General features: G+C 66.1%; 1 protein-coding gene across 1 annotated transcript; it reads right to left on the reverse strand.

Annotated features, from left to right (window-relative positions):
- Positions 1-1,682: 1,682 nt before the first annotated feature.
- On the reverse strand, positions 1,683-8,903 carry SRMS (src-related kinase lacking C-terminal regulatory tyrosine and N-terminal myristylation sites). The gene is made up of 8 exons (XM_029917383.1): positions 8,542-8,903; positions 5,513-5,634; positions 4,892-5,055; positions 4,068-4,209; positions 3,808-3,966; positions 3,212-3,393; positions 2,973-3,129; positions 1,683-2,832 (listed from the first exon to the last, which is right to left on the reverse strand). Exons 1-8 carry the CDS (start codon positions 8,901-8,903, stop codon positions 2,639-2,641), a joined length of 1,482 nt encoding a protein of 493 aa, XP_029773243.1. The 3' UTR covers positions 1,683-2,638.
- Between the last annotated feature and the right edge of the window lie 3,184 nt (positions 8,904-12,087).

A 12,087-nucleotide genomic window follows, 5' to 3' on the forward strand; every position in this document is an offset into this window, starting at 1 on the left:
TACACTGGCCTCCAAGAGACAAGAGAGGGTGGGCAGGAGCTGGAAAGAGGGAGTGGCACCTGGAGCCTCAGAGTGGCGGGGCGGGGGGGGGGGGGGGGCGGCCCAGCCCTAAAGGGGAGCTGGGAGCCAGGGCGAGGAGAGGGCTCAGGGTGGGCCATCTGTCCGTGGTCAGCCTGCACCAGCCTCGGGACTGAGGCGAGAGCCCGGGATGGGAGGTCCAGGGAACACCTGATTCTAAGCCTGGCCTCTCGGCGCATCTCTCTTTTGGAAAGGAAGTGATGGCAGAACTCGTCCTGTGTGAGGCGGAGAACAGGAATGTGCTTACTCAGCAAGGTCACAGTCATACAGGCTGACACGGGTGGAGAGGGGGCGCGGCTGGGGGGCTGCATGGCCTCTGCTGGGCCCAGGGCTGAGCCCTCTCTCATGCTCCTGTCCGCTCCCGGACGCAGACGCCCCAGTTCTGCCTGGGCCACACCAGGAAGCTCCTGGAGGCCCTCGAGCACCAAACCTGTTGGGCCTGTGGCTGATGACACATGCCGGGAACACACGGGTGACCCCCACGCACACCTGCCTCTGGTCCCGGCTCAGCATGCGCCTTCCCTTCCTTTTCTCAGCAGCTGCCATCAGGCCCCACGCCACATTCACCCTCCGTCTCTCACGGGCAGGACCGAGGGGCCCAGGGGCTGCAGCCAAACCTGCCGGCTCCCACCATCCCCTGGTGAGGGTTGGCCCACACCTGGCACCCAATGCAAGGAGCTCCTGTCCTCTCCCCTCTTGGCCCTGACTCACACCGGGGCTGCTCAGGCCCTGCCCTTTCCTCCCGCCTCCCTCTGTGCTGCCCTCACCTTGGTGACCTCAGCACCTGCCCCTCTGGGAAGCACCCCACCGTCCAGCCCTGCACAGCCTCGGTGCCAGCCCGTGGGCAGGGCCTGTGACCAGTGGTGACGTGGGAAACAGGCCAGCTGAAGGCCAAGCACCGGCTGGCAGCCGCCTGCCCCAGTGCCCCTCCCCCATGGGGGGTGACCCTGCTTACGCTCTCCTGTTGTCCCAAGAACAGAGGAAAGGGGAAAACAAATGGTTAACTGGCAGAGATCACAGTCGTGCGGGACACGAGAATCAGTCTACAACTGTCTTCGTGATTTACAAGGAAAACAGCAATTTTATCAATAGCCAAACTCCTCGGAACCCACAGATCCAATTTCCTGAAGCTCTAACACCACCTTCCCCCTCACAGAACATTCCATATGACCTGTCGTCCCTCACAACCCAAGTGCACTCTTCCTGCCCCGGGGTCTTGTCCTCACATCTCAATAAAATCACCTTTTTGCACCAAAAACATCTCAAGATTTCTTTCTTAGCTGTTGCCTCGAACCCCAACACTTCACACCACATCGAGCGGGGCGGGGCTAACTGGCCTCAGCAGGTGCACATGCGCCCCTGAACTGTGCACACAGGCGGTTCCCTCCAGGGGACCGTAAGCAGGGGGCAGCTTGCCTCTGTCCTTCTGTCCCATAGGCCTTCGGGGCACAGCTGTCCTCGTGGGGGTCACAGGAGTGGGGGATAGGACCCTGAGCACAGACCACCCCTGCCCAGTCCCTGCCCTCCATTTGTCCGTCTCTTAGTGATGGGAGTTGGGCAGGGTGACAGAGAATCGTTCCCCGCCCCCCCCCCCAGCTCCTCATTCAGTGACATCAACAGTGACTTGGAATCACCGCTGGGGGAGCAGTCACACCCTGGAAACCGCTTGCTTCCTCTTCCCCAGAGACTGCGTTGTGACCCAGTTGCCTGAACACCATGGCATCCACTCCCACCCCTGCCTGACCTGCATGGGCAAGCCAGCACCCAGGACCCTGAGCCACTGAGGACCAGACTCTGCCTCCCTGACCTTTCCCTGCCCCCAGAGAGAGCCGGCCTGACCTTCCCATGGCCTGACCCGGTCCCTCCTCCCTCTTTCCCTTCAATTCCGGCCCCAGCGAGACAAAATGGGCTATTGCACAGTGCCCACGGCTGCACAGGCTCCTGCCGGTGGCCCAGAGGTCGTGCTTCCTCCGGGTCCCCTGTCCAGGGGCCAGGACATGCTGGGCTGGGGGCCTGGGCCGCAGGAGGGCCAGCTCTCTCTCTGCCGGGCGAACCAGCGAGCGGCCCGTCCCATCAGCTCCAGGTCTGTTCTGGGTCTGGGAGCTGAGGCCTGCAGGTGACACGTGTCTGTGTGCGGATCTGAGTCAGTCGGTGTGTGTTTACTGCATGTGTGCGGCCTTCCCGTTGGTGCGCCGCGTGCGCCGGGGCCAGGGATCTGCCCACAGGCCCAGCCATCAGCCACGGGGGGTGGGGGGGGCCTTGCAGAACACTGGGAAGCCCAGTCTCCAGCTCTTGACCCTGGGAGGGACAGGAGGTGTCTGGGGGCGCGGACAGGCAGGCTCCCAGGTCCTCCGCCCAGCAGCGCCCCATCTGGACTCCTACGTCGAGGTTTTCCCTCGGCACGGAACCTGTTCACACAGGGCCCAGGCCATCGAACCCTCCTGTCTGAGTGGCCGTCTGCATGTGTCTGCCGTCCACGCGGGTCAGTGTGTCAGGGCGCGAGGCCCTCAGCCAGAGGTGGTTCCAGGCGCCGGGCAGGAGGAGCGGCCAGCGCCCCGGGTCACGTGAGGGCGGGGTGGAGGCGCCGGCGGGCTGCGCTCAGCTCCTCCCGCAGCGCGGCAAAGGCGGGCCGCTCCTCCGGGCCGCTCCTCCAGCACTCCAGCATGAGGCCGTAGACCTCGGCCGGGCAGGACGCCGGGCGTGGCAGCCGGTAGCCCCGAGTGACCTGCTGCAGGGTCTCGTGGTTGCTCAGTCCTGGCGGGGGGCAAGGAGGGGAGCTGGGCAAGGCCGAGGGCTCGGTGCGGGCGTCTCCCCCCAGCTCTTGGCAAGACCCTGCCCGGCCAGCAGCCGAGAGGCTTGGTGCCTGACCCCTCCCTCAGGGCCCCCAGGCCCACCTTCATAGGGACACTGGCCGTAGGTGAAGACCTCATAGAGCAGGACTCCGAAGGACCAGACGTCCGACTTCTGGGAGTAGACACGGTAGTTGGCTGCCTCAGGTGCCGTCCACTTGACAGGGATCTTGGAGCCGCTGCTTGGTGAGTAGACATCCTCCTGGGTGAGGGGAGACCGGCAGTGGGTGGGGCACCCTCCCCTCGAGGCCACGGCGGGCTCGGCAGTCCCAAGCTGAACTGACCTTGAGCAGCCGGGCCAGGCCGAAGTCAGCCACCTTGCACGCCAGGTCATCACCCACAAGTACGTTCCTGGCGGCCAGGTCGCGGTGCACAATGCGCCTCTCCTCCAGGTAGCTCATGCCCTCGGCCACCTGGCAGGCAAAGCTCAGGAGGAGAGGCGGGCCCAGGGCCTGTCCCTCGGGGCCTGCAAGGCAAGGTCGATGGTCAGGGGCATGCATCTGCACCGGTCACTTCTCTCTGTGCCTCGGTGTCCCCACCCTAAGAGGAGGTGAGAGCAGGGCCACCCGCCAAGGCTGCAGGGTCACCGCTGTGCGGGGACCACTCGGTGAGGTAGCCTGCCTGGGTTCCCGGGAGAGACCAGACACAGAGAGGGGCCACGGCAGGGAAGGCGCTCGGGGCTGCTGACGTGGACGGGCCCGACCCCACGCGCACCCAGCCCGGTCTGGAACCACAGTGCTGAACGCGCTCCGCCAGGCACAGCACGGGCCCGGGGCCCGGGGCCCGGACACACTGTGGGCCGGAGCCCAGGCCAGACAGTCGAGCCTGGTGCGCTGTGAGAGGCCCGAGCAGCGGCCCTGGGGGCGGGGGCGGGACTCACTGCCCAGGAAGGCCTGCAGGTTGCCCTTGCGCATGAGCTCGGTGACGATGTACACGGGCTTGCCGGCCGAGCACACGGCGTGCAGCCGGATGAGGCGCTCGTGCCTCAGGCTCTTGAGGGTCTGGATCTCCTTGGCGAGGTCTGCGAGCTGCATGTAGGCTGCGGGACAGACACCGCTCCAGGCCCCGCCCGTGCCACCCTGCGCTGCCCCGGGGCACGAGGGGTCAGAAGGCAGGGCAGGGGCGGCAGGCCTCACCCACCTGACTTGATGACCTTGACCGCCACGGGCGTGGAGCCGAGCCACAGGCCTTCCCACACCTCCCCGAAGTAGCCTTCTCCCAGCTTCCTCTGCAGGGCAAACTCGGAGCGCGGCCGCTCCCACTCGTCCTGCGGGGGGGGCTGCTGCGGGGGTGGGGGGCACTCGGCGCCTCTGCCTGCTGCTCCCTGGACAGAGGGGACCATTCCTCCTGGAGTGCCTGGCCTGCAGCACCTCTGCCGCGGCTCACGCCCAGCGCCCACCTGGTGGAGGCCTGGGGAGCCGGGTGCTGCGCTCCAGAAGGCTGGCCCGGCCGCTCCGGGATCCAAGTGGCCCCATGCTGCAGGGGGGCCTCCTCCCACACGCACTCATCACTGCGCCCGGCCAGACTGTCATTAGAAACCGGAGCAACTGGATGGCTGCCTGGTCCCTGGCAGGACGGCTCCTGCGTGGTGGCCCGGGGGCTCCTGCTCTGGCACAAACGCACTCAGCCTGGACTGGCGTCTCCTCCTACAGCTTCCGTCTGGGCCTGCAGGCAGGCACCGTCCCCAGACACCTCCCCACACCTGTCCCGGTGCTCACCCCCACCCCCACCCTCAGAGCTGGGTATGGGGGGAGGGGGCTGCCAGGGGTCTCTGGGACAGAGACGAGATACCTGTGAGAGCAAACCCAACCCCAGGCAGGGCCCGGCCGGGCGTGGAGGGGCAGACTCAGTGCTCCCAGGCCGTGTCAGACCCCCCAGCCACACTCGGAGACGGGCCTGGGCCCGGGCCTCGCTCACACCCCTGCACATGTGCTGGGCAGGGGCGAGAGGGGCGGCCCACCCACCTGGGGCACGCAGGGCTGCAGCAGCGGGCTGTGGATCAACTTCCAGTTGGCCTTGTAGTAGGTGAGCAGGTCCTCCAGGCTGGGGAAGAGCCGGCCCTTCTGCAGGTAGAGACCGTCGGCCTCCGTGGAGATGCGGTAGTGACGAACGCCAGCCTGGGCCCGGACTGTGAGTGCGCACAGATGAAGGCCTTCTGGCTGCCGCCTGCCCCACTCCCTCCCACCACCCCAACCAGATGGCCACCACAACCTTTCCCCGGGCCGAGCTCGGACCCAGCCTCGCGGGCCCCATGGAAAAGGAGGGGGCATGGGCAGCCACCAGCCAGAAGCCCAGTGAGAGGGGCCCTGAGGGCTCCTGGCCACAGGGCCCGCAGAGCCCGGGGGTGGGGGGGGCGCTCAGTGGACACGAGGCCGAGTCCGAGAGTGAGGGATGAAGGACGGGAGGGTGAGTGATGGGCGAGCAGCCGCACAGGCCGGGCAGGCCCAGAAGCACAGCAGAGAAGACGACCAGGTGCCTTCAAGCTCCACGTGCCACCAGCAAGACCCGGGAGCACCTGCCCCAAGGCCAGGGCATCCTGGCGCAGCCTCGGCCCGGGACAGAGGCACGAGCGGCCGCCGAATCACCTGAGAGCGAGTAGTCGCCGCGGCTGCTCTCGCTGGGCCGGACGAGGAAGGCCCCCGGTGCGTTGGCTGGAGACAGGAGCATCTGCTGGGCCCGGGCGCGGCCGATGCCGCTGAAAAACCAGCTGCAAGGGCGGGCGGGGGTCACCAGCAGGCCCAGCCTGGGCCACCCCTGCCCCCACACCGGCCGGAGGCCCGGGTGCCTGACTCCCACTGTCTTTTCGGGCACAAGGTGCACCCGGGTCCCGGCCCTCGGTGCCCAGCCTCTGGAGCTGTCCGGGAGGGGACAGGGGGACCCCTCAGGCTAGCCACCAGCAAGGACCTGAGACACTGTCCACAGTCCTCGGCCGCAGGTTCTCCCCCAGCCCTGCTCATAAAACGACCACCAGTCCCCACCAAGCCCAAACCTGCCAGACTCGAGCCTGCAGAGCCCCCTGGGGGAGGGGCTGGTAGGAGCCAGGGGCCCTGGGGAGCAGCCCCAGCTGGCGCTGCAGGTGCACATGGAGGACCATGAGCACACCTGGCCGGGCACTGCCCACCTGCCTGAGGGGCCGCCAGTGTGGCTGACCGAAGCTTGGCCAGGAAGGCCCTGCAGCAGGCCACTGAGCCCGGCTGGGCAGCAGAGCCGGAGAGGCAGGAGGAGGCTCAAAGCCCGCACGGCATATCTGCCTTTGAGGGCCCCCCACGTCCCCCCACACTGAGACGCTCCGGGTACCGGATGCCCACTTCCATCTGAGTAGGGTGCCCGGGTACCAGGAGCCAACACACCTGAGTGCGGAGCAGGAGGGGGTGAGGGGCCTGCCTGGGGCTCCCCCGCCTGACACCCCATCTGGGCCGCAGCCCACCTGGGTCACACCAAGTGCGGCTCCCTGCTCCACATTCTTGGAAGGAAAATGGAAAAGCTCCAGGCCCCAGCCCATTGCCTGTGTCTGCTTCCCAAAGCCCAGGCCAGGGAACCCTCTAGCTGAGTCAGCTTCCTGCCCTGGAGGCTTCTGCATCCTGGAGATTCTGGGGACCCAGAGGCCAGAGGCCTGGGAGAGCCACAGCCACTCGTGGATGGGCCTGTGAGCATGGCTCTCATCCACTCTGATGGGGGGAAACTCAGGGTTCTGGGGGCTGGGGGTGTCAGCTCTGACCCCCACCCGCACACGCAGGACCCAGTTATCCCAGGGGACCCAAGGCATGACTCAAAGCGAGTCGACACAAGGCAGGGGTGTCCTGAAAAAGAGGGGCCTGGGTGGTCAGAGTTGTGCTGTCCCGCACAGACAGATGCCGCCGGGGGCCAGGGCAAGGCCAGCATGAGGCCAGCGCCCGGCAGGAGGGAGACAGAGGCAGGCTTGCACCGGGCACGGAGGAGCCCTGGGTACCTGAGAGCTCCAGGAGGGGAGCGAGGAACGAACATGGCCAGAGCCAACCCTGGGGCTGGGCAGCGGGGAGGGAGGGGCTGGGAGAGGGAAGAGATGGAGACAGGACGGGTGGGGTGATGGCCGACAGAGAGGCAGAGGCCCCAGAAACACTAGGAGGAAGACCATCACACAGGGCAGAGAAGGGTCAAGGACACTTGGACATGGATCCTGGGACCAGACTTAGTTGGCAGCAGGCTCAGGGACAGCCAACCAAACCTGCCTGCAGCTTCATTTTCCACCACGCTGACTCTAGAACAGGAGGTGCAGCCTCCTGAGGCCGGGCTCCCCCAGCAGGGCCTCCTGCAGCCGACCCTGCCTTGCGGGGCCCGCCAACCAGGACCGCTTTGGAGGCTGCAGAGGCCCTTCACAGGACAGCAGGGCTGTGGGGGACAGGAGACGCACGAGTTCCTGCCCTAGCCCCACACCAAGGGCCAAGGGGAGACTGAGGCCCTCTGCACCCCTGAGCTTCAGGGACGTTCTCGGGAGTCTCTCCCTGGGGTGGGGCAGTGGCCAACCCTGAACCCTGAGAATGAGGCTCCTCCCCCTGCCCAGCCAGTCTGGCCCTGAGGACCGACAGCTGGGTGTCCGGGGCTAATGACACCATGAGTGTGGTCAGCCCTTTCATCCCCTGCCCAGGCAAACAGTCATTACTGCCTCCTCCCGGCACCGCCCCCCTCCGGCCCCTCCAGCCCTGCCAGCTGCCTCTAAGAGTGGCTCTTGGGACCTGTCCTCCACACCTGGAGTGACTGTGGCCCCCTCCCCGTCAGAATGGCTGCTTGGTCCCTCCCATCGCTCCCAGCAGGCTGCTCACTGGGTGGGAGTCCCCTCAGAGGATGCCTTCCTAGGACCCAGGCTTTCTGTGCCACGTGCAAACCCCCAGGACACTGGAGACGACCTGCATGAGACCGAGGCCCAGGGCTGCTTTGCAGAGGACGTGCCCAGGGCTCAGCCCTAGCCTAGCTGGGCACAGGATAACAAACCAGGGTCAGTGTGAGGTGTGGGCAGCTGGGCCTGTTCACCAGCCGGCTTCTGGCCCGTTCTCACCCAGCACGCCAGAGCTGGGGGTGGCATCTCTGCCTCCCTAGCCAGTGTCCCAGGCTGACTCAGTCTGTCACCCCCCTCGCCCCTCTGCTCACTTAGGTCCGGACCAGGAGCTCAGGGAGGAGGGAGGCGTGTGGAGTCTCACTTGACCGTAGCCCATGCCCTCTAAGTAATTATCACTCTGCTAATGTGGAATGGGAGACCCTAGAATGCTCCCTTCGCCGGACTGAATCCCTCTGTGAAGGCAGGAGGGCCTGGCTGGCTGGACAGGGTCCCAGAGTGACCGCCCTGCTGGGTACCTGGCCGGTGGCATGTGTACCAGCTGTCCAGCTTACTCGGTACTGGACCTCACCGCTCCTGCTGGAGTCACTGCCCTTGTCACTCCCAGCAGGACCAGGGCGCACTGGTGTGTGCACACCTCCCCTGAGGGACCGCTCACCGCTGCATGGCAAGGCCTGGAGGGTCCGGGCCACAGAAGGGGAGGAGCGAGGGAGGGAGGGAGGAAGGAAGGATGGATGGGGACATGTGATCCTAGGACTCAATCCTGGCCTCGCTCCTGACGCTGCAGAGCAGGGTGATACTCACGGCTGGTCGGAGAGCGTCTCTGGGGTGGCCTTGGCCAGGTGGGTGATGGGCACCAGCCCAGCACTGGGTGGATCAGATAGCCTACGGGCAAAGATGTAGTCGCCCTCCTCCTTGAGACCGTAGAGCCTGTCCCCACGGCTGACACTCAGCTCCTCCGCGCACCGCGCGGTGAAGTCGTAGAGCGCCCTGAAGAGCTGCGCGGGCTCCGGGGAGCTACGGGGCTCGGCGGCGGGGGGCTCCGGCTCCGCGCTGGCCTCAGGGTCGGGGAGCCCCGGGATGCCGTCGTCCGGCGCGCCCACCGGCCAGATCTTGTCCCAGAAGAAGGACAGGAAGGTCAGCCGCTTTCTGAGGAAGGGCTCCATGCTCCCGGGGCGTCCCACGCCGAACCCAGGGCCCTGCAAGGGAGCGGCCGCAGCGGCGGGACTTAGGGCTCCGGGCCACGGGCGGCGGGGATGGCGGGTGGCGCAGAGTGTGGGCCACAGGTCCCTCCAGAGAGCTCTCCGACGAGGCGTCCGCCTCCCGGGCTGGGGTTCAGACCCGGGTGGGGCAGGGTGGCCACACCTCGGTTGCTCCCCAACTGCTCACAGCCGCTCTCAGGGGCTGCTGCGGCCGCGTCCCCAGGACCCGCCTCGGGGGGAGGGGTCTTGGGGCTGCGGGGGCGGGGCTGCGGGGCGGAGCCGTGGGCCAGGTGGGAGGATGGAGGGGGGGGGCGCGCAAGGGGTCACGCTCAAGTGAGCACACGCCAGCCCTTGACCCGAGCCTTCAGCGGAGGCAGACGACGCTGCGCCTGGCAGTGACCCTGCTTTGCGTGGAAAACTGGTTCTTTCAGTGTTGGCCAAGTCTCTCAACGTTAACAACGTACGCAGGACAGCCTCACCTGCTTGGCCAGGAGCCTCTGCAGCGAAGTCTAAGTCCGGCGTGGGGTGGGGGTGGGGGGGCATCCTGGGACCTCAGGCGAGGGGGCCGGGTGAGCACAGAGTGGGTGCTGCATAGATGATGAGGCCACGTATCTTCTGGGCCCTTGAGGGCCACAACAGGGAGGGGAGGCTCTGACGTCTGACCCCCTCCTCAGGGATGTGAACTGGGGTGCCAGTGGCAGAGAGGCCCTGTGCCACCCCCTTACCCAGCACCCTGCACGCGAAGCATGCCCTGCCCACTGCCCCCTGTTTGGAGGCGGGGGGGGGGGGGCTCGTCCCTGGGCCAGGCAGCCACATGCCCCTCCCCCTGCTGGCCTCTCCCCAGCTCAGCCACTTTGGCACCCAGTGGTCATTACTGGGCCCACACCACTTTTGTGAGAGCCGCAGACTGCCTCCTCCCCCACCCTGCTCTGGATGGACGCCTGACGTGCATGTCCCACCGTTGAACAGGACCGCCAAACGGCTGTGATGACTGGTCACTGAGAAGCCAAACAGCCGCCTGCCCGGCCTGGCCTGCAGCAGGCGCATCTCTCTGAGCCCACCCTGGGGCCGCGTATCTGGACGAACAGCTTACAAGCTACAGACCGACCTGGGCAGTGATAGCATGAGCCGGCTGGACCACTGGCCCTGGGTCTTCCCGAGGAGCGCAGGGAGCGGGGGACAGCAGGGGGCCCTAAGCAGTCAGGACTCATCCAGTCCAAAGGCGGTCACTGAGAAGACGGGAGGCTGCTTACAAAGTCGGGGAAGGCCCTGGAAGGGCCTGAAGCTTCTACCCCCCAGCCTCTGGGTGAGTCTGGCACCACACCCACGCCCTTCCCGCCCGTGCTCACGGCTGCGTCCCTACACGGACCCCCTGAATCCTTTATAGCTATGCCGCTCTCCTCCGGGGAAGCCATGCTTCCTGTTTCTGATCCACCTGACCACAGGGAGGCCTCTTCAGGTCCTGGGAGGGTCCGGCTGACCATGCTTGGGGTCAAGTGCTCAGAGCACGGGACACAGATTCCTCCCGGACACTCCCAGTCCCTCCAGGCCCCAGAGTCCCAGCCTCTCGGACTCAGCACATTCTGCCCGGCCGTCAGGGCAGGGCGGGCAGGGGTCCTCCTCAGGCCTCTGGCCCCAGGCCTGGTGCCCAAAGGAAAGAGCCCCGTGGGCTGTCCACCCCGCCCCCACTAGAGACACCTCCAGGGCACCCTACGGATGAGGAGACCAGGTTCTGTCCACCTCGTCAAGGGACATTTTCCAGCAGGAATCTGTGCTGGGAGGTGGGGACCCGCCTCACAAAGAAGGCCTGGCCCACCTCCCGGTGACCAGGACAGGTCCTCCCCCTCATCTGCCCCATACAGTGGGCTCTTCAGGGAACACCCCACCCCTGCCCGGGCCCTCCTCCGTCCCCTCACCCCGCAAACCCCCAGGCAGCCCTGGCCTCTCACACACCCGGCATCAGGCAGCCAGTGGCGAGAGCCCCCTGCGCCCACCTTGGCCCTCAGGGCCGCCTGCCCACTCGCAAGCTTCCAGGTTCGGGACCCACCCCTCCCTTCCCCATCTCGTCCACCTGATATAGCAGCATCCGGGCCCCCAGGACGGCCCCTGCCCTGACTCTGCCACTCACCCCCTCCATCGGCCCTCACCACAGAGACAGTGCTGGATGGGGCTGGGGGTGCAGGGGTGAATGGGGGAGAGGACCCCGAACCCTGAATGGCGTCAGATGACAGGGTTCTAATGCTGTTGTGGGCTCACTAGCTGTGTGATTTCGGGTAAGGCGCTAGACCTCTCTGCCTCCATTTCCTGGTCTCGGAGAGCATTGCGTTTGCAGGGCTGATGAGGGTTCAGACCAGATCTGCTGGCGGTGGGGGGCTCCTGGGTATTCAGGCTGAGGCCAGCCGCCCGGAGCCCCACACCATGGGCTCATCTTCTGGAGACACATGATGGGGCCTGTGGTAGAGGTGAGCTCTCCCCCCTCCTCCCCCGTGATCTCACTCCCGCCAGGCCCCCCACCCTCACGGCTCCTGTGGCCCAGGGGCAGCGCAGCCTGGTGGCCACAGACAGGGCTGGGCAGACTGGTCCATCCATGCCAGGCACTGTTGCTCCGCGGTGAAAGGAGCCGGTCTGGCGAAGGAGCCGGTCTGCAGAGGCGTGCCGCTGTTCTGTACGGTGTTTGGAAAGGACACAGCGAGAGACATGTGGCCACTGGGGGAAAGGAGGGGCGGGGGGGGCTGCAGGAGGCCTGTGAGGGTCCCCGGGGGATGGGCCCGTCCTGCATCCTGCTGCGTCACCATCACTATCCTGAGTGACCATCGTGACAGGATGTTCTCAAGATGCTTCTGCTGGGGGAATGGGGCAAGAATGCACAGGCTCGCTGTGTTACTTCTTACCGCTGCATGTGAATCTACAGTGCTGTCAAAATTAAGGGTTTAATTTTTTACTAGAATTTAAATAAAATTTTGAAAAGAAAAAAAAGAGGTTAATTTTTTTTAAGTTAAACAGAAAACAGGGGTAGGACCAAGGAGGTGGCAGGAGTCCCAGGCATGCCTGGCCCAAAAGCACGGTGGGCACAGGGTGCCTCTGTCCCTCTCTGTGTGCAGGCTGCGGGGGTGGGGCACCTTCCTCCCCCGCCCCCCTCTCCAGTGCC

This window comes from Suricata suricatta, chromosome 12, assembly GCF_006229205.1.
Source record: "Suricata suricatta isolate VVHF042 chromosome 12, meerkat_22Aug2017_6uvM2_HiC, whole genome shotgun sequence".
NCBI lineage: Eukaryota > Metazoa > Chordata > Mammalia > Carnivora > Herpestidae > Suricata > Suricata suricatta.

Bases quoted from the DNA above. Each gene is read 5' to 3' on its own strand.
- SRMS (XM_029917383.1), bottom strand. From the start codon at position 8,903: ATGGAGCCCTTCCTCAGAAAGCGGCTGACCTTCCTGTCCTTCTTCTGG. The intron at 3,130-3,211 runs GTCAGTTCAGCT...CCCCTCACCCAG, and splicing joins GCCTGGCCCGGCTGCTCAAG to GAGGATGTCTACTCACCAAG. The intron at 2,833-2,972 runs GTGGGCCTGGGG...GCCCCCCGCCAG, and splicing joins CGGCCAGTGTCCCTATGAAG to GACTGAGCAACCACGAGACC.